The sequence below is a fragment of the Rhamphochromis longiceps genome, linkage group LG15, assembly GCF_057381845.1.
Source record: "Rhamphochromis longiceps isolate RC_006_pf linkage group LG15, R_longiceps_female_GT1.1, whole genome shotgun sequence".
Taxonomy (NCBI): Eukaryota; Metazoa; Chordata; class Actinopteri; order Cichliformes; family Cichlidae; genus Rhamphochromis; species Rhamphochromis longiceps.
Window position 1 is genome coordinate 15,093,498 of NC_140571.1, and position 27,881 is coordinate 15,121,378.

General features: G+C 41.2%; 1 protein-coding gene and 1 long non-coding RNA gene across 3 annotated transcripts; one reads left to right on the plus strand and one right to left on the minus strand.

Moving 5' to 3' along the window:
• Positions 1-548: 548 nt before the first annotated feature.
• On the minus strand, positions 549-27,869 carry dusp10 (dual specificity phosphatase 10). 2 transcript variants are annotated; one of them, XM_085382009.1, is made up of 4 exons: positions 27,748-27,869; positions 10,216-11,045; positions 4,955-5,323; positions 549-3,905 (listed from the first exon to the last, which is right to left on the minus strand). In XM_085382009.1, the coding sequence occupies exons 2-4, from the start codon at positions 10,997-10,999 to the stop codon at positions 3,640-3,642; spliced, it is 1,419 nt and encodes a 472-aa protein (XP_085238135.1). In that variant the 5' UTR covers positions 11,000-11,045; positions 27,748-27,869; the 3' UTR covers positions 549-3,639. The 2 variants fall into 2 exon arrangements, with proteins under 2 accessions (XP_085238135.1, XP_085238134.1); XM_085382008.1 differs by lacking the exon at positions 27,748-27,869 and adding an exon at positions 12,111-12,416.
• LOC146652418 (uncharacterized) lies at positions 15,403-17,449 on the plus strand. Its single transcript, XR_014907681.1, has 3 exons — positions 15,403-15,607; positions 16,517-17,009; positions 17,093-17,449. It is a non-coding gene; the product is annotated as an uncharacterized LOC146652418 (long non-coding RNA).
• Positions 27,870-27,881: the final 12 nt, after the last annotated feature.

A 27,881-nucleotide genomic window follows, 5' to 3' on the forward strand; every position in this document is an offset into this window, starting at 1 on the left:
GCGAGTGTCCCTCACAGACCAGGAGCACACAGCATGCTTCGTTTCCGATCGGAGAGCAATGTACAGTATGACGGTTACATTATTCAGTCAAATAGATCGTTACATTTAAACAAAAAAAAAAAGCCATGTGCCTCTGCGATTGTAAGAATCAGCAAATGGGATGAAAAGGTATACTTTTCCTTTACAACAATGGCTCAGATAATAAGCTCTCTCTTTTTTCTTTTTATTTCTTTTCTCTTTTTATTGGCAAATGGTAGTCACCAAATATAAATGCACATCTACAAACGTGTGGTAAATGGTTATTATTATTATTATTATACCTTTTCATCATAATCAGATATTGTAAAGCACCAGTAGACACCAGTGACAACAGCAACAACAACAAAAAAATACATAGGACAGACATTTTTTTTTTAAACTTCTTTGTCGGTGAATCACACAAATCTCACTTTTTGAGGCTGCAAACTTGTTATTCATGCTCGAAATGTTCACAGAGACCTCGAAACTATCAAACAATAGCTGAAAACAGCCCGTTATATATTCGTTCGTTTTGCATAGCATGAAGTTTCACATGAGGGATTTTTTTTTCAAGCTTATTGTCGTGAATGTTGGTTTGTAAAGCCTTACTGAGTACACTGTATGCGTATTCACTTTGCCATGAAAACGTCTCAATCTTACCGACTGAACTTTTTCTTCAAAACTGAATAAACAATGAAAAAAAACCTTTCGGGTTTGGTTTTAAGATATAATTTGCTTACAGTGGACTGCGAAGCAGATGTTTTTTCGACACTGATACTTAGCCCTGTGCTTCTTTGCATGCCTTTTATTTCATGCAGACAGTGGAGAGCTGAACAGAAACCAGAAGAACATTATGACTATAAAGAGAACTGGGACCGTAATTTGTAAGGAAGCTGCTTCAAATCAGCTCGGGAAGAAGGCATAAATCACTGGCTGTTTGTTTTAACTTCAGTTGAAAGATTACATGCTCTTTTATGTACTGGGAAAACTTTGAAAGCCCTTGGGTTTATCAAATCTAAACCAATTAGGTCAAAGACGCATGGTTTCCACGCGATAACAAGGCAATTTTTCTTTGTTTGAAAAGGAAATTTTAAATTTTCCAACAGTGTTGATCTGCTGAATATTTTATGGCTGTGCACACATTTAGCTCTAGACGAGGTCTTTAGTGACTGATCGGTTCTATGAGTGGAAAGGCTTAAACCGCAGCTCATCCCACCTGGGTAGGTAAATGCTTCCTTTTTTACTATGAGCACTCAACAGGTGAGACAATCAAATGCGCCAAGACAAATTAGGATGAATGCAAAATTCAGCACGTGCAGCGGCAACGCAGCAATCTACAACATGGATGAGAGCGAAGTCTACCAAGTAGAGTCTTAATATATTTGTTTTATGGGTCAGGGGTGAGTATATTAGTGAAGCAGGAAGTGCATATAATCGTGCCGAGCTCATTTACAATTAGATTTCCTTTCAAATGCCACCACTTGGTTGGACTCGCACAAAGAGCATTTTAACCTCCAGGTGTTTCTTCCTAAACGTCCGCACGTTGATTAAGAATGGCAGAAACAATCTTAGAAGAGTGATGTCTACGTAGCTCCTTTCAGACACTCACGTTTCTATTAATCTGACCGCTTTGCAACAGTCTTGCATGCGTCCTAACAGACAGGCGTGTTTCTCGTGCAACTTTGCGAGCTGCCTCAGCTCACCAGAGAATGCCCCGAATGTCAGAAAAATGGAAATAACATTTTATCTCACCAACTCAGCATCTAATTAACGGATGTAATTAAAACATTCCTCTATGATGCATTTGCTCTTCTCAATGAAAGACAGAGAGAGAGATCTCCTTCTCTGAGCCTGTGGCAGGGACGGGGCGCAGCACTCTCAGCAGCACCCTGCAGCACACACACAGACGCGCAGAGTGATAGAGACCCTGCTCTTGGTGGCAATGGCGACGAGACGTTCAAAAGTGTGCCATCTCTCGATTAATAACTCAATGAGAACCATACCCGCCACACATGAAAGACGTGATCAGTGTGATCTTCTTCACTCTCTTTGGCCATGTCTGCATGAAGCGGTGAGAAGCATTAATTTAAAGATGTTATCCGAATGACAGAATGCCATCATTTATACAGGTTAGCGAGGCAACGTGAAGTCTCTCGTGTCTGAAAAGAGCTGAGACAAAGGAGCGGGGCAGTTTTGCCTGGGAGCTAACATTTGACCTCTGCGTGTTCTGCATTCGTGCGTACATGTTAAGAGTGCCATGCGCAGGCCCACTGGTGACGCATGAATTAAGGCATTGATAGAGGCACTAGAGCAGCACGTGACAGCAGCGCTTGCCTATGCAAGGAAGAAGAGCTCACTTAACTGTAGCTTCGTGACAGGGAGTTGCACGAGATTAGACGATGGTCACGCTGCTACCACACCACCACCCTCACTGTCACATTAAACTGTAACCCACGAGTGCATGGTTTTTTTTTGTACCTCAACTTAACTTTGCTACCTTAGAATCGGCTGAACCATAGCTCAAAATATAGGGCACTGACAAGAACATAAGATGAGGCCACAACGGGGACTTAACAGTACAACAGAGCAGGCTCACGGATGAACTGGAGCGAAAAAAACGACTAGGAGACAGAAGCAGGCAGTGATATTCCTCCATTGTGTTACATTAAACAACTCCAGTAGCCCTGTTTGACAATATTCACTGTAATTTCAAAGTGTTCCTTCAACTGCCAGCAGCCATGCATTAAAAAAAAACAGAAAAGAAAAGCTCATATGGCTGTCTATTACTATGTATATTGCTAAAAGATATGCATATGTAGATGCAGGAATGGGAAATGAAGATAGTGAAGAAAACGCACTCAGTATGAATTTTGTTTCAGCGGACGAAAACCCCCATAAGCCCCCCACCCCACCCCCCATCTCCTACCTCTGCCTAAAATACAGCATACTTATGCACATTGAACTGAACAACAGTAATTTACATTAACATCAAAACCGTTGTTCAGCAAAGAGCTGGAAATATTTTTGTATTATCAAGTCCGATATATACACATAAGATCAAGGTCTCAGTTGCATTCCACTCTGAAATTATTGCACAGTAAGCCGCTGTGGGCTTGTCATGGTCACCCCCATAAACCCCTGTATAAAAATAAAACAACATTAACACACCAAACAAGTCTTTATTTGTTTTTTTTGTTTGTTTTTTTTGGACAGGCACTGCCGTGGCCAACCCCGCCTGAGTCTGCAAACATAAACTGTGTGCCACAGTGTGAGCTTTAAGAGTTTCTTCTGTCAATATCTACCCCTAAGCGCACAGAATCTCTTTTCCAAACAGATTTCCTTCTCCGTCATTTAAGCTCCTCTGCAGTCACAAGTGGAAAGCTCGCCACCGACCGCTTCCTGTCTTTCTAGCTCTCTCCTCTGGGACTTCAGCCAGGTCCAAACAGTGGGGATTTTTGGCATTTCTCTTCGCCACTGACCCAGAGCTTTGGCATTCTCAAGAGTCAAGAAAAATTCAGCGACTCTCACACTCCAAATTGGCTCAGATCAGCCAGTCTCCGCTGGCAGATGGAGACTTGGTACAAGTGCGAGCATTGGAGGGGGAGTGGTCGAGAGGTTAATCTAGACGACGGTTTCCACACCAATCAACTTTGGCGTGAGGATTCGTGGCGTTATTCCACTGTTGAGGTCGTCCTCAAACTCCAGCAGCTGGCCCATGAAGTTAAGGTTCGGGGAGATGATGGGCCTCCTGGTTTTGACAAACTTGTAGGCGTCCGTCATGGTCATCCAGGTGTGCTTCATCAGGTAGGCGATCACAATGGTGGCTGAACGAGACACGCCTGCCTGGCAGTGGATCAGGAGGCCCATACCCGATTGGTGTGCTTCCTCTGCAGAAAGAACATGGAAACAGTTAGCCCATGAGGAAGTCCAGTCATCACACATGATTGGATAATGAACCTTCCTTTGTGCCTTCAGGTGTTCAGAGAGTAAACCTTTCTGAACTTTAGATTATAAGGTTTTGTTTTTATCTACTTCAGTCTTTACACCGTGAAATGCTACTAGGAGCTACCTTTAAGGCTCTTTTCTGAACTGAGGGGTTTCTGTCATGTTTCAGGCCTTATTAGAGAACAAAATGACTAGATTTGCATAAGAAGTTACTGAGGATGGCCTCTGTCTATGCAGCTACCCTTGGAAAGACCCTGAATCTACTCTAATGGTCATCAGACCTCATCTTTATTGATATATACAGAGGTTTAAAAACTCGTCATTAGGGGTACGGGGCAGGTCGTCAAATGTCGTCTTTATGAGGAAAGAGTTAATTCTGCATTACAGCAGCACATCAACTACAGATCGAATTCACTGGATCCAACATGCCAGGACATGGAGCTCTTTTGAAACCTTCAGTTCAGCTAAGTGGAGTTTTTGATTGTGAGTTAGATCTAGGACCTTCCTCCCTTCAGGCAGCAAAGAAATTTCGATAGATCAGCTCAGACTATGTGAGCCATCCAGTTTAAACAAACTTTAGTCATCCATATGAGAAAAAAACAGCACTATTGTTTCCTTACATAAAATATCCCTTTGTGTTCCTAACATTAACATGACCTTTCCTTTTTTAACCAAGCGGTTCCTGCACTAGAATTTAAAGAAATAAGTGTGAGTCACGAGAAGATTTACAAGAAAACACACAAAAGGAAGTACTCATTACATACAGATTATTTTTATACTATGCGCGATAACCTCACATGACACAATGTGAGCTCTTGTAATGTAGACAGTTTATGAACCAACATTTTTGTTTGTTTAACTGCTGACAGCTCTGTGCAACCAGCAGTGAAAGTTTTATGTCATGTGACTTTTTAAATACGCCAGCTTCCCAGTGAGATGGCCGAGCTTGAGTCCAAATGTGTACTGTGACGCTAAGAGGTGATTTTCATACCAATGAATTCAAACGCCTCCTCAAAGTACTGCCGCAGGTTCTGCTTGTTGCTGTCGGTGGCAGGCAGGCGCTTGTAGACAAAGAGGCCCGTGTCATAGTGGTAGAGCGGCAGGTGGGTGGTTACATTTAGGATGTAGCCGATGTTCAAGCGCTGCAGCAGTTTGATGTCCTGAGCGTCGTGCTCGTTCCCCAGATAGAGGAAGGGCAGGATTGGCGTCAGCTCTGCGTTCTCTATGTCCGGGGTGGAGGGCAGGGAGTGAGGTAGAGCCCCCGTCAGGCCAGCAGCTGCGCCCGTGTCCAAGCCTTCGTGAAGGTGCAGCGAGTGCTCACACAGGTTTTCATGGCTCTGCCTGAAGCTGCTAAGGCCTCCTGTGAATGGAGAGAGAAAGGCTGATGTAGGGCGGGTTTAATGCTTCAAAAAAAAATGAGTTAAACTCTCAAACAACACTTTTTTCTTCAGTTTGTTTTTTCTAAATCCAGACTGGACCCTTTTGGTGTCAGCAGATAGAGCATGAAGATGACATGGCACGGGTTAAAGGCTCAATTCCCACAGGAGCGCAGTTTTGCTAAAAATAAACATGCTTATATGTCTGACCACCACATGAAACACGAAACAGCTAAGCAGGACAACCAAGCTTTGCATACACATCTGATAAAAGCAGATAAAAGCTCTGAAGCCCTGAAAACATTACAAACCCCAGACGCCACTGTTATATTTGGTTCTAATTTGAATGCTGCATTTAGATAATAGGATGAAGCCATTCGCCAAGTGAACTTGCTTTGAAAACCAGACCCAAAGTTGCCTGCAGGACATTTTCCACTAGCTCATGTACACACAGGCGCATCTGTTTACCTGTTAATGTGAATAGGTGCACTGAGTTTTAAATACACTATTCACTTCACTTCTCCAAATAACCGGTTTGCACCTGTTTGCACCAGTGATACCATCAGCCAAAGGTTCCCTTCAGCACTGGAGCTCTGGGGAGGGGTCCAAGTATCAGTTCATGTATTGTTCACAGTGCAAGAGCTGACATAATGCCATGTGAGGTCATCGCACAACCATACAACTTCCCCTGTGGTGGAGAGCAGGTGACACTCCTGTCAACTGTCGGTTTCCATCGTGAAGCAGCCCCACTGTTAAACAAAGACATCACCCTAAACGTGGTATGATAGTCGCCAAGCCCTCATTATCATGGTAGTAATTACACTGTGGTAAATATAAGAAGGGGAAGTGTTCACAGGACCTGCAACAACAAGCTCAACGCTCAAACACCTTGGGGAATTTCCACTGAAATGGAGTTCATTTCCAGATTTTTTTTTAGAAAATGCCCAAAAGAGTGACCAATTTTAATAATAAGATGAATAATATTCATGATGTTAATGTTTTTATGGGCTTTTTCGGCGGTGCAGGTAAAGCACTTGTATCGGGTGTACAACTCTTGTTATATAGATTAGAGAAATCACAATATTTTACAATTATTTTTTTAAAGCTATATTGTATCTGTATTTTATAGCCATTTAGAAAAACCTTGCCTAAAGAAATAAAACTATTAGGACATTTTTTCCTCTCACTGATTATTATCTCTCAACAGAAAGACTAAACACATATTTATATCAAGCAAACTTTATCATTTAAACATTCTCAAGAATATAAGCCCTGTTCTACTTTTAGCTCTCCACCAGCTCATGAAGGAGTTATCCCTTAGCTGCTAAATGCACTGAAGCATGAAGACTGAGCATCAGAATGGAAAGGAAAGGTGATTTAAGTGACTCTGCACGAGGCATGGTTATTGGTGCCAGAAGTGAGTGTTTCACAAGCTGCTGATTTACTTTGATTTTCCGACAACTATCTCTCTGGTTTACAGAGAATGGTATGAAAAACAGACAATATCCAGTGAGCGGTATCTCTCTGACTGAAAATGCCTTGTTGATGCCAGAAGAAGAAAGACCGTACTGCAACAGGCAAAAATGAATGAAATACCCCTTTGTTACAACTGAGGTATGACGAACACCCTCTCTGAATGCACAGCATGTCAAACCTTGAAGTATGCAAACAGCAGCAGAAGACCACACCAGGTGCCACTCCTGTTTCCAGCTACAAACAGGAAACTGAGAGTACAATTTCCATGGGCTCCCAAAATCGAACAGATGATTGGAAAAAAACACTGACTGGTCTGATGAGTGTTGATTTCTGCTGCGGCATTCAGATGGCATGCCGAGAGTTTGGCATAAACAACATGATGGCATGGATCCTTCCTGCCTCGTATCAATGGTTCAGGCTGGCGATTGCTGTGTAATATCATGATGGATATGTTCTTGACACACTTTGGGCCCCTTAGCTCTAAGTGAGCATCATTTAAATACCACATCCTAAAATACTACTGTGAGTTGTTGACCATGTCCCTTAAGGACCATCTTCTGATGGCTGCTTCCAGCATTATAACGCGCCATGTCACAAAGCTAAAATCATGTCAAACTGTTTTTTTAAACATGACAATGAGTTCACTGTATTCAAAAGACCTGCACAGTCATTGGATCTAAAGCCAGTAGAGCACATTTGTGAGGTACTAGAACATGAGAGTCACACCATGGATGTGCAACAAATCTACATCAACTGTGTGATGCTGTCATGTCAATATGGACCAAAATCTCTGAGGAGCATTTCCATCACATTGTCAAATCTATGCCATGAAGAATGACGGCAGTCCTGAAGGCAAAAAGGAGGTCCAGCCCAGTACTAGCAGGGTGTATATATATAATGGCTGTGTATCATAAATGGGCGATCGTGGCTCAAGAGTTGGGAGTTCGCCTTGCAATTGGAAGGTTGCCGGTTCGAGCCCCGGCTTGGACAGTCTCGGTCGTTGTGTCCTTGGGCAAGACACTTCACCCGTTGCCTACTGGTGGTGGTCAGAGGGCTCGGTGGCGCCAGTGTTCGGCAGCCTTGCCTCTGTCAGTGCGCCCCAGGGTGGCTGTGGCTACATGTAGCTTACCATCACCAGTGTGTGTGTGAATGGGTGGATGACTGGATGTGTAAAGCGCTTTGGGGTCCTTAGGGACTAGTAAAGCGCTTTACCTAAATTTGAAAAATTCCAACCTGTAATCTGACCATTTACTTTTACCTCTACTGCGCAGAGGTAACTCATTATTATTATAATAACAGCGTTCTTTTGAGTAACCTTATTGGGAAGCTGATTTCAGTTAAACGTCAAAATAAAGCCACATTACGGAAGCATTAGGGAAGGTTAAAGGGAAAGCTATCCATCACGAGTTGGTATAGACCAAAATTAACACTAAAACAGGGGTATTAATGTGCAGATGACAGCGTTTCAGAGTCGCTTTCCCAGTTTTAGAGCAAAAATTCAACAAAGGCTCTAAAACATTGGGCGATATACACATTCCTTTGCACACAAAAGCAAAATATTTAGCTGTAAATAAAAGCTGCCTCTATTGCAATTTGTTGTGACTCTATTATTACTCCATTAAACATTAGTAACAAGCAAATATCTGCCATTTTAATCTATATTTGGGAAAAACAAATTTAGCTAGCCGCACAATGCAAATGAGAATGTGAACAATGCAAATTAGTTCTGGCTCAAACTGAATAAGCATATTTTTATTCTCAAATTCAGCTTTCATAGTAAACCGAGAACAGCAGAACCCCCAGAAGAAGCACGGTGCCGTGAGATGAAGTCTGCCAAGTGTGACTGTCTGTCATTATCTGCGACTAAAACTGACAAAAGTGAAAAACACGAGAAGTGTCTCGATCACTTTCATAAGCCACTGGCTCAGTTCCTGTTCAGAAGCTACCGCTTCTGCCTCGCAAGGCCTCTCGCACCACAGACCTGCTTTTTTCCAGCCCTTACCCTAAACCCTCCAACACTACTGACATGCTGTTTATGGCAATTCTGACGGATTAGGTGTAACCTATATCTGCTTTTAGCTGCAGCAGGGCAGGGGACAGAAGATCTTGTGTTTCCAGTGAAGTAGAGACACACACCGTGGCCATATTTACAATAAATCATGATGGAGACATGTTTGGTAGCTCTAAAATAACAGACTCTGGCTAAATTATTCAACAGCATTTGCACAAGTATGTTCCAGATGTGTTATTTTTACTGCTGCCTGAAATAACACATTTCTACAAATAATTTAAGGAAGTAAAGAATAATGATGGCTGCACATTACAGCAGCAAAGTCCTTACAGCAACAAAAAAAAAGTTCACGGTTTTTAGTGAAATATTACATAATATAAAACATGCATGTATGCAGAATGGAATAAAGGCTCCAGGCAAGAATGCACATGTGACGAGAAGGCAGAAACTAGCCATCGCCGATGCTGATAAAAGTAGAGGAAAGTGAGCCTGTGCTATTTGATCCCCTTTAGCAGAGAGGATGCTCGCATTTTGCAAGAATTAAACCAGAGGAAGAAAGAGCAAGACAGTCTGCCTGTTCCTCCCACTGAGGCAGCTTCAGACAGACACCCGTGCAGGATGAGAGACTGAGGAGAAGCCTCGTCTATCAAAGTACACAGGAGGACCAGAGGAACAAGTGAAAGCAACAGACGAGAAGAGACGAGATCAAGGTGCTGTGATCTTACGGCTAGGCTGTGACTGGGAGGCATACAGGAACACTCGCAGCCCAACCCCCAAACCCACCAAATACGAAATACTTCTCCAGCTTCAAACACACCAACCAAAGATAGAAAACATGGCAATGACCCAGGGACTGCTATCTCACCAGGCTGCCTTATTTAATAACAGCTGCTTCTAGCTCTCTGCAAAAAACAGAAAAATAAAATAAAAGGGGGAAAAAAAGGTGAGAGCGAGTCATATAGAAAGCTCTTAAAGAGCGTGTGCATATGTTTATGCATGAGCGCGATGCAGGCAGTGGATGCAGAAGCTGTTATCTGTGGTGTTATAACTGCTGTGAGGCTTAAGTCCACAGCTCACTGGGTGATAAAACTAAAACGCTGTGGTGACAGGCAAAAAGAAAGAAAGAAAATCAGCTGGCCCGAACAATAAAGACAAACGTTTAGGAGGCTTTAAACACACTATTATTCTACCACATTTGTTTCATGTTAGTTTATATTGCGACTAAGCTTCTAGCGCTGATTAAATCAGACACTTGCTACAGAGTCCCTCCAAAGTCAGGCTAAACCCCATGAAATTGCGGTTTCTACCCCCTTTTTGTAAATGAAAGCCCTCATTAGTTGCTTGTTTTTCACTTATCTCCCACTTTGATGCTTCTACTTCAAGTGTTACCTTTGAGGATGATTGGGTCCTTGCCCTCCCTCCTCAGTGATTCCAGGACCACATGTAGAGGCTGAGTGGATGTCAGCCGGTTCGGGTCTGTGGTGCTCTCATCATAAACCACAATCTCTTTAGAGAAGATGCCCTTAAAAGAGTCCTTGCCCTCACGGCAGGAAATGAGGTCCAGCACAGTGATCTTGCCCTGCTGCAGCCGTCTCCGGCTGATCTTGTCAGAGCAGTTGATGTGCACGGCCCCCCGGATGTGGCTCTTGTTGTACTCCATGAAGGGCCGGCAGTCAATGATGACCGGCACGGGCCCCACAGGGTGACCCATGGGACAGCAGGTTATCCGCTTGGCCAGCTCATTGGGGTGGATGACCCTCACGGTGGCTAGGGCCTTCGGTGTGCCAGGGGCGAGACTGGGGGCACTTAATGCTTCATGGCTGCTGACCATTGGGGTAGGGGGCCCGGCGTAGCTGAGATTGGGGCTACTGGCGCTCACCTGGCTGTGGCTGAGGCTCTGGCTGTCCTTCTCATAGGTTGTGACAGAGCAGCAGCTGGCACTGCTGCATCCACACGACAATGAGCGCGTGGAGCCCTTGGATGAGGGCATATACGTTACAAGATTGGCCGTCGCCCGGATCTTCACCACGGTGGTGCTGATTACGGTCTTGTCGATGCTGCTGGTGGTGATGGAGTCCAGGTAGCTGGTGTCCAGGCGTAGTTGGAGTTCCTGAGGTCGGATTGGCCTTGGCAGCGCCACCACAATTCTGTCGTCGAGGGGAGATGGAGGCATGGGGAGACCGAGGACTGGACTTTCACGGAGAACTCAACAAGTCGCTCTGTGGAAAGGATAAGTTTTTGAATTAATCCCGGCTGCGAGAAGACGTCCCCTCGTCTGTCTGAACACCATGCAAACTAGGAAACGGCTGCAGAAGCCAAATATTAGTAATGTCAACACCTGCAGGGCGACACCCAAGTTGGTGGGAAAATTTAGGTGTGACAGACCGGCCACTAATAATAAACAGTTAAATCATCAAGACTCTCCTGTAACTGAATCACTGTTGGGTGTAATTAATATGAATCATCCCCCAGACACCGCACACACGTGAGTGATGCTTAATTTTTCATCCCAACTCTGGTGTGGCTGATTCAAAAACAGGAAGAGGTAAAGAGAGAAAGAAGAAGAAAAAAAGATAAAATACTGCATCAATGCTACGCTGCAGTTTTGTCTCACCCAAATGGAAAGACGGGGTACCAAAAAAGAAGGGTGGCATTTCCTTTGGATCAGAAGCCTGAGCATTTTAAAAGCATGTCATCTTGGCATATTATGTAAAGACACCCGCCGAGCTTTGCCTGTCCCGGCCGCTGCCATCCTTTATGCACGGTGCAGGTTCAGCAAAAGCAGAAATCATTCATGGCCAAATTCATTGAAAAAACCGGCATGAGAACGTGCCGAGAATGTGATATGGCTTTCAGGAGGAGACTAACTGATCAGATGAGCTGCAGACTGAAGGAAATCCAATTTCACACCACCGCCGTGAATAATTTCTAAAAAGATTAATACGGGATGACTGATTTAAACAAAAAAATAAAAATAAAGAAAAATAAGGTACAGATTGTAACTTTGCCGCATTTGTCAGGACTGAAGCCCATTAAGCCTGCGGGGCTTATAAAATAAGAGAGAATTTATAATACACACACACACACACACACACACACACACACACACACACACACACACACACACACTATATATATATAGATAGATATATATACTCAAAATGGTTCCAGCAATTGAATATTCTGCTTCATTAATTATGGAATCGCGTGAAATCTCTATGACCGTGCATTTCAAGAACAACTTGTGCCACTGATTCCCAAACTTGCTCTGCGTTTCTGCTTACCGGTGAGTGTCGCGGTTGACCGTAGACGGATTTATTATCTCCGCTCCCCGACAACGTGGCCTCCATTCAGTCCGTCCCAGTGTTGTGGCTGGGCAACATTTTTTAGTACTTTTACCCTGCTGTCCAGAAATAATATTGAAGGAAGTCTGCCAGCCTACAGAAGTCGCGCAGTGGGAATGACGCGAGTACGAGCCAATGCGCGACTTCATTAATATTACATCTGATCCTCCTCGTACATCCAGGGCCGGCCCTGCGGTGGGAGGGATTTGGACGAGCTGCTTGCCTCTCTCTGTGGCTGGCTGAGAGGGGAGGGGGAGCGGTTGTCGCTTCAACGGCCTCCGGTCCGCGCGTACAGATGATGTCACTGGCAGCCAATCAAAAGTCTCTCCAGGAGGCTCGAGGAAGAAGGCAAACAGCATTAATTGAGCTTTATTGGAGTTTAATAGAGTGTTTAAACCGTAGGAAAAGGAAAAGCTGATTCTTTTCTCAGATTATAGTGTTTTATAGTGAAGAGCCTACTGAAAGAGAGGTTTAGGTTATGCCATAACATCATTTTTTTTTTCCTTTTTAAAATTTGTTTGCTGTGTTGCTTCAGTTTTTAATTGACTTATGCTTGTTTTGTGTGTTTGATAGAAGTATTTTACTTTATATAATTTATTTTAAAGCCTATGTGTCTCATCATTTGTCTAAAATCTACATTGAGCGACCGCTTTGTTAGGTTGGAACCTCTTTTTATCTTCAAAACTGTCTTAAATCTTTGTGGCACAGACTCAACATGATGTTGGAAACATTCCTCTAAGATTTTGGTCAGTTTCTGAAATGCTACCATCCCACACCAGTTAAATCACATTTCTTCCCCATTCTGATGCTCACTTTGTACTTCAGCTAGTTGTCTTGGCAGGATTGGCTAATTAGATTAACACATTAATGAGTCAATAATTTCACTTTTATTTTAGGTGTGTTAAATATATTTTGATGTTGTACTTACGTAGAATTATAACTGACTTAAGTTAAGAATCTAAATATTTCTTTCACTGATTTTTAAAGTTAATGAGAAGCTGTTTTTAGGATCTTGTGCCCCTGTCATGTTTCACACACACTGTCTATAATGAGGGCACAGGGTGTCACATGTGATGTATTTCAGATCAGATGTTCTCATTTCTGGTGGGGCCCCCTGTGCCATCCCATTTTAAAAATCCCAATAACGTCCCTGCCGTGATGGCTGTCTGTTCAGCTGTTTATCACATAATTTAATTTAAAAAATACACCCAATCCTCCACCTTCCCTGTGTCGATTTAGTAGGGGTGTGTATAACTTAACGTTTATACGAATAACTTTCCAAAACCAACAGTTTGACAGTACCACACAGTTCCTGTTGTGATTAGCCGGCTGTGGTGGTAATAAAGCAGCCAGTTTTGTTTTCCATTCTGCATAGAAGTATTTCTGCTAGTTTTCATATGAAAGTGCAAAAATATAAATGTCTTCCTGGTGAGACAGACTGAAGACGTACACAGTTAGACCAAAATATAAATAACACTGCATCTTCTCACTGATCTCCATTGTGGTCAGTTAACCTCTCATATGAAGTGTTTCGTTTTCTAGGAAGCCCCGCCCCTGCAGTAGACATTTAAATAACAAGAACAACACCTGTTTCCTACTGCAAGTCATGATGTCTGTTTTGAAAAAAAAAGGCCTATTGCCAACCCAGAAAGGCTTAAGCGAATGCTACACAACTGCCAGAACTGGTTTACTGAAACAGAGAATGAAAAGATAGTTTGTCCACGTCTTGGTTTAGATCTTCATTGTAAAAAAGAATGATACATTGTTTCTTTCTTTAGATTGACCCATTGTTCACCATCGTCTTCCACCAAACATTAATACAAGTCACAGTATCTTTCACATCTTTATTGAAAGTACTCACTGAACTGTTGAAAGTGCCACAGGATAAAATAAGTGCCTCTAAAACCTAGATTTAACAGCCTTTTTGAGCCTCCTATAGCACCAGTAATCACATACAAAGACAACAGCGTAATTTTAGGCCCTTCTTTTTTACATAGCTGCTCCCGAGTAGCCATAGTCACAGCATGTTGGTCATAATTGGCTCAAGCCCAATCAAGTTTAAGCACTGGGCCTCTCCAAAAGTGTTTTTAAGTTTTCTCTTAGATCAGGCACTACACTATGACCACCTTGCCTAATACCTCGTTAGTCCACTTTTTGTTGGCAAAACAGCCGTGACCTATGAGGCCTGAACTGCAAGATGTTAGCAACACATCCTTTCGAGGTGGGTTGTTTGTCCAGCACATCCCACAGACGCTCAAGTGGATTGAGAGCTGAGGAATTTGGAACCAAAATCAACATCTCAAACGCATTGCTTTACTCCTCAAATCATTCCTGAACCGCTTTTGCTTTGTGGCAGGGTGCATCATTCTGCTGAAAAAGACCACAGCCATCAGGGAATACCATTTCCATGAAATATTGCACATGGTCTGCAACAATGCTTAGGTAAGTGGTAAATGTCAGAGTAACATCAATAAGGTTTCCCAGCAGAACATTGCTCAAAACATCACACTGCATCTGCCAGCTTGCTTTCTTCCCATAGTGGACCCTGGTACCGGGTTTTCCCCAGGTAAGTAACGCACCTGGCCATCCATGTGTTGTAAAAGAAGACCAGTGATGGCTATAAGCTCGTTGATTTGCTCATTGCCTCAAATATGTGGTGATGGCTTGTTGGATAGCAGAAGCTTCTCCGGGGTAGTCACCTCATCTGCTTAATAATTTGCATAAAAACCGACTCATAAGAAATGTTAAGAAGCTCCAGTGACTCCTCTAATTTGCTCTTTGGTCTTTACTCAGGCTCGCTTTACATCACTGAGGTAGGGCACACAATTCTGTGGTGAGTAACCACAGTACTAAATCGTGTCCACAGTTTTTCTGACTCAACTAATCATCATTTAAATTCAGATTGCTGTGTAAAAAGTGTCTGACCTCAAGTCTTCTGAGAACAGCCATTACATTTAATAATTTTACATCCCTACAGTGCTCCAAAATGGCCGACTTAGCTTAGGGGATAACTCAAAAACCATCTTAAATGTCCACACTTTGACTAGTTTTTCGGCAGTTTTCTGTATCAGTCAGCAAGTCACTCATGCCACCAGTCAGAAAATTATTTCTTGCCTTTGTAATCAAATATCCTAGAGCTGTTTATGTGTCCTAAGTACTGTTGGTGCTATACTTAAGGGGTTATGTACACTCATCTAACATATTTTGTTTATCTTTCTGTAACTCTGGGGACCAGTTTTTCTAAAAGAAATGTCTTCAAAGGATATTCTCATGTCTTATACCAGTATATAATACTATAATACTAATACCCACCCACCCTAATAATTACACTTAATTGCTCATTCTTGTTCTACAGATTGGAACACCCCTGCCTTTCAAGTTCCCGTGTTCTCCAACAGCATATGATCATCTTCCTTACAACCCTCCCTTACTCAGAGGTAGCTATATTTAACAGCCCTATAACCATAAGTCATGATCTAACAGGGAGTCTGATACAGAAATTTAAATCCAGATGTACAACATCTGAACATAACTCAAAGGATATAAAAAAAAAAAAAGCCATCCAACATATCGCTAAAATCAAGTTAAACCAACTTACTAGTGTGGGCAGATGTTTAAAGATAGCAGACCCAGTCCTTATTCCATTCACCCTTTTCTAACCTTTCCAAACTCCTCCTTTGGGCTCTGACAGGTGAATATCTCCACTCACCCACTCATGGACTCACGCAGTTGACATTAAAGCTTGAGATTGTTGAGCAACTCTCCTTTCAAACACGAAATGCTTGAACTGTAACTGAATCTCAAGCCATTTATGAATTAGGTGAACATGTTTTCAGGGGTAAAGGTTACCAAAAGGGACACAGGTGAAACATACTCTTTACAATGAATGCAATGAATGAGAACATTTGTAGGTTAATAGACTCTAAATAAAAAAAGGAATAGGGGTCTAAAAAAATCAGGCCAAGTCTAAAGTGCCTTAAATTATAAGTGTCTTAAAATACATGTAGTTTTAAACTTGGTTTCCTTGGTATGTACCTGAATTTGATCCTAGAAAACCTATATGTAGACATAAATTATATAACGAATATTTAGCAATAGTAACACTCCTTTGTGTGATGCTACATGAAGGCTCCAGATTGATCTACTAAGTATGTAATAGTATACTTTCAATGTGATCACCTATAAATGTAATTTTCCCTGGATCAGACCACAGATAGACTGAACTTCAGTGCTAAAACACAGCAGAATAAAAGAGATTAACCTTCTTGTGTAACGCAACACAAGTGACCTGTATGCAGAATGGGGTGGCAGTATTATTGGTGGCAATAAGTAGGTGTCTTTGGCAGGAGTGTTGTTAAGCAAGTGCCAAGTTGGCTGGCTGCGCAGCCCCTGAACGACGGGGACCTATGTTGTGGTGGAAGGGTCTCGTTGGCTTCGAACCCCAAATATAATCTGAGCACTCTATTTATCCTCGCTGGCAACCTGAAACAACGCAGAGCAGGTATTATCACTTCTATTATTAGCAGTCTGTACAGTTATTTATAAATGGATGCAGATGATCAAAGCTGATTGGCTTCCCAGTGACTCTGTCAGGGTCCCTGTGCCTACCCGGTCGGCTCAGTATGGCTACATATGTTTTTATTTTCTTTTTTGTTCCTGCTCTCTCCCTTCCCCTCTTTTCCTCCTCCCTCTGCCTGGGCGGAGCTCACCTGTGGGCTCCTGCCCTTGGCCCACGCACCTGGTCGCGATCACGCACCTGTGGCTCATCACGAGAGTGTTCCAGCTCCTTTATAAGATGGCAGCTCTGCGTTTCTCGTTGCTGGATCGTTGCCGACCCTCGTCAGTGTAATCCCAGCTCAGTTACCTCTATTGTGTTTTTTCAGCGATTTGCCTTTATAATCCCTTCGTGTCTCTGTGTACAGATTCCCTGGACCAACCCCTGTGTTACCTGAGTGATTGGAGTATGAAGAGGCGCGTGAGGGGTGGACGGAATGAGTGTGTGACTTTCGGCGTCTTTCCCATTCGTGTGTGGACCCCCGGAGCCCGGCTTTCCCCTCACCTTTGTAAATAGATCACCTGGTGTATTGTAATAAAGACTCTTGTGCTTTCAAGACCTAGAGCCTGCACGTGAGTCCGTTCAGTCCCGTTGTGACAGACTCCTGTTTCACTGTGTTTAAGTGTAAGTGAACCAGCACCCCAGGCCAAACTCAGAAGACCATTTTATTGGTATCATACTATAATATTATGGTAATGTAAGCACTCTGTTTAGCAAAGCAATGTGTGAAGATGAAATAAAATGGTTTATCACACTAACTTGTTTTTAGCAGATATGTACTACTGAATCATTTGTGTATTTCTCACAGAACAAGCCGGTACACTCAGACTGCTTATGAACACCTGGTAAGATTAAAACTATCTGCTATTTTATCTACCCTTCATTTATACAGGGCGGGTTGGCAGAACATCCATGTTTATTAATAGCAGATCCCTGGTAGTGAAATAATAAAACAAGAATAGACAGTATTAAGAATCCCTGAATTTTTTTTTTTTTTTCATCAACATATATATATGTGTGGTTTAGAAAGATATTGAGATGGTTCTGGGAATACCGAGTTTTTCTAAGTAAATTGAAGAAATGGACTGAAGGAGTTTTCCTTTAAAAGCAAAAGAAATCATTAAAAGACCCACTAGACTGCCTGAAATTTGCTTTCTCATGAAGCTCATAAGCAAGGCAATGCCAGCAAGTAAGTTTGTAATGCTGACATTTACATGGTCGTAGTATCTAAAATAAGAGCTACATAAAGTTTAGAGAGCCGTGCAAAATATGTGGGCACTTTGGGTGCTTGGATTCTTATCCATTAATGATTTATTCACTGTAACGACAACCACAAACAGAAAGGGGGCTTAAAAAATCTTTAAAAAACTGGGTGAAAGTATAACAAGAAGAGCTAATGAAGGCCAGTCACATTTTACTGGTATTAAAATAAGATGTTAAATGAGAAACAGGAGCTTGGAACAACATTTTAGGAACAACTTCTGGTGGGAAGTCAGACACACGATGTACGTGACTTGACCAGTTATGTAAATTTAACCAGTTCTGCCGGTTAAATTTACATAACTGGTCAAGTCACGTACATCATGTCAAGCTGACACCAAGATTCTGTCAGAGTTTTTCGGTCTACACCAACACTAACTGTTTACATGATCAAGCAGCTGCAACGAATTACCAGGAACCAAATCTATATCATCAAATGTTCAAAAGCGATTTCCTAAAAGTGTTTATGATCAGGAGCTTCTGATAATGGCATGTAGCGAAGTAGATTTTAGATGCTGGCAGGCTAAGGGGAAAGAATGTTGGTTCCTAGAAACACCCAGTTTATTCAGCTGAAGAATGAAAGATTTCAAATGACAGATTTCTGAAGCTAAACATCTTAATGTTACCTTTGCCTTTTTTTTTAACACACGTATTTTTCTGAATATGTTTTCAAGTAGATAAAATTGGTCCCAGAGTTGTTTTTATATTGTTTTAGAAAGAGTGGCAAGTATTTGTGGAACATATCAGAGAATATATATGTATTCTCATTGCCCATGTTTTATTAAGTCTTTAGTTTTTAACTTTTCATGCAAATATCTAATTAACTAGTCCCATGTCAGCAGCTCAGTACACTTAAGCATGTAGACATGGTCAAGACAACCAGCTGAAGTTCAAACCGAGCATCAGAATTGATTAATTAATTCTTGAGAATGTTTTCAGTATTTTGTTGAAACTGTACCATGACGAATTTTTCCAGTTCTGAAGGCAAAACGAGGTCAAACCCTGAACAAGCAAGGTATGCATATGCAACAAAGTTGTGTGTGTATGTGTTTGTGTGTGCAGAGTAATATGGTGGATGCTCATGTGATAATTGAAACCCTGAAGTCATCGTATGTACAAATAATCACTGTAAGCACAATAGGTAAATTTTATCTAAAAGATACAGTAGACCGTGGTTTTAGTCGCCTCTAGACTTTCTGTGAATTTCACCAAGACCATAATCTGCCTTTCTTTTGAGTGTTCTGAGTAGTTAACCAAACCAGGAAAAAGTTTGCTCATGCTCAAACTGCAACGATCAGATACGGCACTGCATAAGTGCTCGTATAAAAACATTTCCCCTTTATGTTAAATATGACAAACGTGTCAAAAGATGTGTCAAAATTCACATCAGCAGCTCTGTAGATATAACACCTCACTAAGCTAAACTAAATGCTAAAACAAAGTGTGAAAAAACTAAACTAGAAAACTAAGTGAAAGGACAAATCTGAGGAAACACAGTTTATTAGGACTGAGGTATGTAAATCACAGTGAATCAAGTTGTCAATATTTTCATATCTGTACTAAATATTCTAAATCTTACCTCTGGCAAATACCACCAATACAATATGTAGTAAAGCATGAAACTACCACTGAAACTAATGAAAAATAGACTTGAGATTAAACTATTTTAAAACAATAAAAACCAAACTGAAAAAAATACATCAAAAACTGCACTGATTTTAACTTTATTATACTGATTTGTGAGTGTGTGTGTGCAGACAGCTGCAGACACGAGGGAAGTGTTGTTTTTATTATACTTTTTCGTAGTCTGATAAATGGATGCGTGTGAGCTGATGTACATTAATACAGAATCTGTAGGTAAGGGCTTTCTGGTTTGTGTTTGTACTTCCTGTATATTGACCAATTATAGTCTTTGTTTGATCCTTGTAAGGGTGTACTTAGCTTTTCACAGCTCTGCATAGAATCGTGTGAAAAACACCCTTACTGCTTCAATGAGAACTGAGAGCATTAGTAACAAAAAATCAAATGCACTTGTTTAATTGAGCATCGGCATGAGTAAGTGTGAGCACCTCTAGATGAAGTTTTGGGAATTTGTTGGTCTGGAGAACTCAAGTGTGTGTTGACACAATTTCTCAAGGTCATACTATGCAGTGCTCAGAAAACTGCAAAACAAAAATCAAGAGCTATATCCTAGACTCTTCAGGCCTCAGTTACCATGTTAAATTTAAAATGTTCTTTAACAAGTGTGGCTTGTTGGGGGGAGTTGCTGAAAAGATGATGACAGCATGGCTTAGGTTTGCAAAGTTGCAAATGAGCAAATCACAAGACTTCTGGAACAATGTCTTTTCTCAACGCCATGTTTGGAGGAAACCACACACAGCATATCAGGGCAAATACCTCGTACCAAATGTCACACTCAGTTCCACGTGACCTGGACACCTTGCAATCAAAGTCAACCACAAACTCCTCTGTATGCCAAAGTATGCTGAAGTCAAATGTGAGGCTAACTGCCCAACAGCTAACGTTTTGCTGAAATCGGGTCATGCAGCAGGACAAAGATCTTAAGCAACAACAGAATGACTGAAAAAGGAAAGGCTCAAGCTGTTCCAATGGTCAGCCAAAGTCTGAAACTCAACCACATCAAAATGCTGTGGAAACCTCAATGAACTCAAGTAACATCACCAAAGTGGAGTGGACTAACACTCCTTCACAATGGTGTGACTGATAAGTCATATAAAAAACAATTACTTTATGTTATAGCTGACACTGAATTGGGAGTGTACTTAGTTTACCACAGGTTTGTACAGGGTCGTGGGAAAACTGGATGCTTGAGGTTTTGACTGAAGATGATCAGACATCATCTGACGACAGTGTAGCTTTTGCTTCAAAGTTAATAGGTATAGGGTCATAGCTTCATTAAATTAAAATTCAGGTTCCATGATGACCCCAGGCAGAAACTCTTTAGGATCACCAAAGCTACTGCAGTTCATCACATCCAGCGGTTTTTGAGAAATGTCTCTTTAGCTGCATTTTTGATAGTTGTGATGTAATTACGCTCTCGAAAAATCTTTCTGTTGCAAAAACCACTGATAGAAAAGTTCAATACAACCTCCCACAGTCACTGATAGCATTTAGCCTTCAGGTTTTTGCTTTTACATCTGTCCAAGTCATTCATTTTCATCATTTCATAGACATTTTCTATGCTGCTTACAGCATCCGTCTTTTTACATTTACACAGTTAAATCAATATCTCTAATCTCTCAAACCTGTTGTCATAGGAAACTGGCAGCAGGTGGATGCTGCTGCTGCTGCTGCTGCCTCTGATGATGTCAATGACGCGGTGAGATTTGTTTTTTTCTATTTCGTTTTGAATGCTCAGCAGGACGATAAGCTAATGTGGCAACCATTTTCTCTCTTTTGTGAGATCTTGAACTGGATTATAATAAACTGCCTTCCTTTCATAAATGTCACACCATGGAAAACATGACAGTGTGTGGCTTCGTGTATCTGTTGTGAGATAATGTCAAACTTTGATCTCAAACACAGTGAAGTGGTTAGGCCTTTTTTTTTTGACACTCAGCATGGAAAATGTGACTGATCGAGGTGCGGTATTCACTGGCCCAGATGAAAGACCCAAACCACTTCCTGTCTTCAGCAAGGTGCAGACTCAGAGACACATTTAGCGCTAAACAGGAAGATCTCAACCTTATGTAACCTTGGAAGACACTTCTCACACATGCATTCATTTAGCAAAGACACGAGAGAGAAGTGTTTAAATTACAAATTAGCCCATTTACTAATTGCTGTTTTTTAGTCTTTAACATGCAAAACGCTGGCCTCTCCCTCTAGTATTTCATCCCATCTGGCTATTAACTTTATTCCTCTTTTAATGCTGAGCATTTAATAAATGGAAAATTTTTGCTACTGATGGTTTCTAACAGGGAATGGCACAGATGGGCTTACTGCAGACTCAACAGCTTGAAAAGCAACATGTCCAGCAATGGCAAGCAGGGACACTGCCAAAGATTCAACAGCCTGTCAACCTATATGCTTCTTCACTTTGTGCATATTTATCAGCTTCTCTTCCATTAGGCTGCAACGCAAACAACACGCAGCCTCAAACATATCTTACCTCTTTAAGCTTAATGGGCCAATTATGACTCTCACCGTCACTGGAAATCGTTTTCATTAGCTTCATTAGACAGTTTAATTGAATGAGCAAGATGCTAACCAAGCACCGACGCCGGCTTTCCAAAATCACTCTCTGCTCATCGTTAAGGCTGTGTGACTATCATTGCACGAACTGTCTGAGCTTCGAGGGTCCAACAAAAACAAAAAACAAAAAGAAAGAAAAAGAAAACTGTCAGCCCAGGCTGTCGATGCATTATGGCGCCTCCCTCGGAAATACTGTCACGCCGTGACTGCCTTTGTTTACTTTTGGATTTTGCTGGATGGAAATTCGGTTTCCTGTCTAAACTTTTGTACAAACTGACAGTATGTGACAAACAGGAGTTTCACAATTCAGCGTGTATTTTAGTTTAGCAACCTCACGCACTGAGAAAATCCTAAAATACTTGTGTGTGATAAGATCAGTGATACAACAGGGTAGCCAACACTGGTAAACACATTTTAGAGCTGAGGTGAACTGTTAGTCGTCACTTGGCCAGCATAAAATCAGATTTCACCCACCAGTTTGAAGCTGATAGGACGTCCGATGATGACACGACAGAAATTAACACATGAACTGAGTGACATTTAAAACAATTTGAGTGCCTGTTATTTAACTCGACAAATACATTCGGGTTTAATGTTTGAACTTTAAAAGAATACATCTTCTAGCCTAAATGACTCCAGCTGCTTTAAGAAGTCAAACTTAAACCAGACACTTTGGCTTGATTCAGTCAAACTGAAATGTCAGGGTTTTTCTCATTTCCCACTGTAATTGAGTTTTGACAGGCTCTTTCACTGTTTCACATCAACTACTGCTTCTTTGCCTCTTCTGTAAGATGTTTCGCTCCAACTGCAAATCGGTGCCAACAGTTTAACTAATGTCTTCTTTGAATTTATTGTTAGAAGCTCGTCTGGAGAGGTAATCTAAATGCAGGACACAGGAATCCTCGCAAAAAAAGAGGGAGTACATGACTGTAACTAACTAAGTAATTAACACTAGCACTGTGCATGAAGCTAGAGAGAGGACGGTGGGTGGAGAAAAGCAGAGACACAAAGGGGCGCAATAAACCCAGCAGAAAACAGGGACCATGATATTGATGCTTAGCTCACTCATTTTTAAATACTTATACTTGCACTCATGAATCAAAATTTTCACTCATGAACTTAAACATCTGAGAAAATAACTCAAAATGTCTGGCAAATCTTTTTTGCCAGACACTGTGTTTTGCCAGACAAAACTGTAAAACGTTTTGGGGCTTTCTCCACCCATAAGTAAAGATCTGAGGTAATTATCTGAAAAATTAATCCTACTTACTCACATTACTGAGAAAATAACTTGAAGTAGTTGTTTGCACTTAACGTGCTGGAGACTTGCAGCTATCTGGTCGTTAAGTCTGACGTCACTAGCCGTGTCTGGGCCTAAACTCCGCTGCAGGTCCATATATCAAACGATCACTATGGCATTACTGAGAGTTGAAAAACTGTCTAAAGTCTTTCATCTTTAATAAAATGATCAGCGTTCTGCTCTACCAGGTGTAACAATTGAGTTTAACATCCAGGCATCCATGAAAACGGAATTTATGACATTTAACGGAGTTAGAAGTTAGCAGGAAGTTAGCTCGCTAGCTTCTATCTAAATACAATATAGCATGTCCTGACTGCGGGGTTTTGGAAACAAATTAAAACGTACAGCTCTGTTATCACTTCCAACATAAATGAAGACAGAAAACTAAACAGCAGTGACGTTTGTAGGGTTACTGAAGTTGGGCTAGCTGGTATATAATGATGTGCTACGCGACCGCTAGCGACACAGCTATGTTAGCATAATATAAACAAGCTAACTTTTTTTTCCACTCGATAAAAGTTAACGTGAGTGTTCTCGGTGGTCAGGAACAAATGTAATCGCATGGCAGGATGCTGTAAAAGGACCAAACTTCAGCCAGGAGAACAACTGAGATAATCCATCCTCAATACGAGGTTAGTCATTCATATACTGCTGCATGGGCTGGGCTGTAGTTACATCCTAAGGTTTTAAAAACTGAGCTTAAATAAATGATTCGCGATAATAAAAGCCGAGGGAGGTCAACAGTGATCACTGACTGTTTTAGGAGCTTTTTGAGATTAAATAGAAGAAAATACATAACATTAAACATGTTAACAACACAAAAGCCATATTAAACGCAGACTACTTTAGGCCCGGAAGTAGGATTCGTCACGTCATCACTTAACAACCAGATAGACTAAATATAAATACTGAGAAACTGGAAACAGGGGACATTTGCTTTCAAAATAAAGGTAGGTCAGAATTTCAGGTTATTGTATAAAATTTTGACTTACTAACTCAAACTTCTGAAAAAAGAAATGACTAAAAATTCAGAAAGATTACATTAAATTTCAATTTACCTCTGCAAATCAAGGGGAAAAAAATCCTAGTCGGTGGCAGAAACGAGCTTCCGCACATTTGAGTGTTTGCAGACAAGTTTTTGTCTTCTGAAACCCTCTTTCAGCATTTGTGCCATTTCAAATATATCCACTGCGTGCTATTTTCATCAGAATTAGCAACTTTTTTTGTTTTATTAAAATGTATTCAACTTTAATTAAAAAGAAACACTTAAATGAGATATTATCCCAGAGTGATGTGTTGGTTTAGTTAACAATGACAGAAATTAAACACATTAAATCCCCAAAATAACCAAGCTCACTGTGTCAGCGTGTTTAAATTATAATTAGAAATACATTTATAACACATTTCATAAGTCATCTTGTGATGCCCACCTCTGAGGGGAGTTCCAGCTGAAGGCTGAGAAGTACTGAATTAGCCGATGACTGCATGCAGTGAAAATAAAATAATAAATTTCTCCTGAAAGTGTTGCCTGAGTGAGGAGGGCCGTCACTGTGACGGATTACCAGAAGAGGTATAGTTTACACCGAACAATAACAGCTCCATCACCAAACTCATAACAGCCCTATTTTCTCTGAGTTGGGCTAGTCTGCTCAGTATTATTCATTCAAGCTGGCATGTCCCTCCGCCTGAGGAAGGGTGACTCATCCTCATGGTCACTTAGCAACTACCAAATATTGTTTAGTTAACAATCAGAAAAATTTAAACATTTGCTCTCACTTGCTCGCATACACACTCATGCTTATAATCTGTATTTTCAAGGAGGGAACCTCACTGTCTCCGATACACTGTAGTTCTTTATGTGTAATATAAAGTATTGGTCATGCTTTCTCAATAATAGCAAATACTGTCATTCTGCCTGCAGTGGGATCCCAATTTAATTGTGACCTTAACCCAGGATGGAAGCGTATCATACACATGGATGGATTTACACGGCTGGGGGTTTTGCATAATGTTCCCTGATATTTATACCCATCACCCTCAGTGAGCGTGTGTTTAATAAACGTCCGTGTCCTCTCAAAGGTTATAAACCAAACTTCTCAGTCTTGACCTTCAAGTGGAGAAACTTATCGGATGCACTCGCTGCCCTCGACCAAAAGGATAAGACAATATAAATAACAATGACTCTCTGCGCCCGCTGCTCATCGTGTCTAAATAGCAACTGTTTCCAGGACAGGGGAGGTCACCTGCTGCATGGCTCTGTGGGAGCCAGGCCCTTTTAGCTCTTAAGAGGAGGTTGAGCTTTAGCCTCTCTTTGCAGCTGCCCCCCCAGCTCTAGACGATTACTGCAACAAACAGAAAGTGATATTCTGTGAGTTTCTAGTATTAATTTCTTTGTCTCTCCAGGCTCACTTATACATACAGCTCATGTTAACTGCCCATCTTGCCTCTTTTATTCTACACAAGCTGTTGCAGCTGTCAGAAATGTAAAATGCTCCACTTCCTGTGTGACTGAGGGTGATTTTGCTGGGGAAAACTTGCCAGATACCAGGTGTATAGAATAGCATATGCAAAACCTTTCCTGAGTAGGCTAATGAATATTAAATGTTCAGTGAGAAGTAAACAAGCGCTGAACTTTGTTTTTGTATTTTCCTCAGGACATTGTTAATTCTCTTGGATGTTTGAGCTTCACTATGCAGAATGATGCACTGACAGTTAAAGCGAGGAAGCTTTCATAAACATGCCACGGATCGTTTTTTATTCACCAATTACGTTCATACAGAGCGCAGCGAAATGATGTCACCGCTGATTTTGTGCTGTTTAAGGTAGTTAGCCAAAAACAAATGGAAGTTTGCATTTTAACTCGATTTTAGATTTAAATCAAAACTGTTATATGTACAGTAGGGATCAGAAGTTAGATCCACTCATCGTGGGCATGTCATGGTAATTTGGGGCTTTTATGATTTCTTTGAACTGTTCTTTTTGCAGTGTGGATTTGTTGTTCAGCATATCTAATCGCTTTAAAAAGGAGAAGTGGGTGCACAAGTGTGTATTTATTTTGGATTTTCTCTAATGCCCACAGGGTCAAAGACATACATACAGGATCAAATATATGATATTTGGTTAAATGTCCCTTAGATAGTTGCACCTCAACCAGATGCTTTTAGTAGCTATCGACAAGCATTTAAATTGAATTGAATTGTTGCCAAAGACCTGGCTTTTAAGCTTAGCCCACAAATTTTCATGTAGGGTTGAGGTCAACCATTTTGGAAGTTTAATGGCCCATTTGGGGTGGCTGTAGCTCAGAAAGTCATCTACTAATTGGAAGGTTGGTGATTCGATTCCTGGCTGTTCCAGTCTGCATGACAGTGTATCCTTGGGCAAACCCAAGTTGCTCTCTGATGCATCACTATCAGATAGAAAGCACTTAGCTAGAAAAAGCATAGAAAAAAGTGCTGGTGTGAGTAGATAAATGAAACATGTTGGCTTGAGTGGTAAAGCGCTATATAAGAACCAATCCCTTACCATTTTTAAAGAACTGCAGATTCCAGGATCATCAATTTAATCAAGTGTACACATTAGTGGCGGTGTATTGTTATTTGTATGGTTATTTCTGACCTTGTGTGGATTAGAGGAAATCCAAAATAAATTCAGACCTCTGCACCCAATTGGTTTTTAAAGTCATGAACTTCAACAGCAAACAAAAAATCGGATCTACTGAGAAATATATATCATGGCATGAAACTTGACATGACACATCATCTTGTGTCTGAAGACGTTTCGTTATGAGTGTGACTCTATGTGTTGTTTTCAGGTTAAGGAGAGAATTTTAAATCAATCAGATGCCTTCTAGTATTCTTGGTAAGATAAGAATCAAATCATCTAAAAGGCCTAAAATTTAAAAACAGCACAGTTCTTTATGTGTTAGAGGTATGACACTGAAAAACTATTTTGAAGGCAAAAAGCTTCTCAGAGCTTATCTAAAATTTGAGTTTAAGGCAAACACCTACGGGCAAATTCAAAACAATCCTAGTTCACAGAAAAATTACACAAGTGTGAAGTACAAACCCGTAGAATAGATACTCGTGTACTCATGAATTCTGGATTTCCAATGAATTTGGGGGATCTTCTAACCAGGTAAATGACTTTCTTGTGAGACTAACACTTAAAAAAAAATAAAAGAGGATTATTGCGTTTTCAGTCATAATGCGACCGTCAGACTCTTGGTAAATATAAGAAAGGTTACATACACTGTGTCCCAAAGCGCTCCTGTAGAAAAGAATTGGGATGCGTTATCCTCCAGCCAGGTAGGAAAATTTATTTGCATGTGGTGAAGTTTCCTCTTTTATCAGCTCGATACATGACACTGACATCATCACAAATG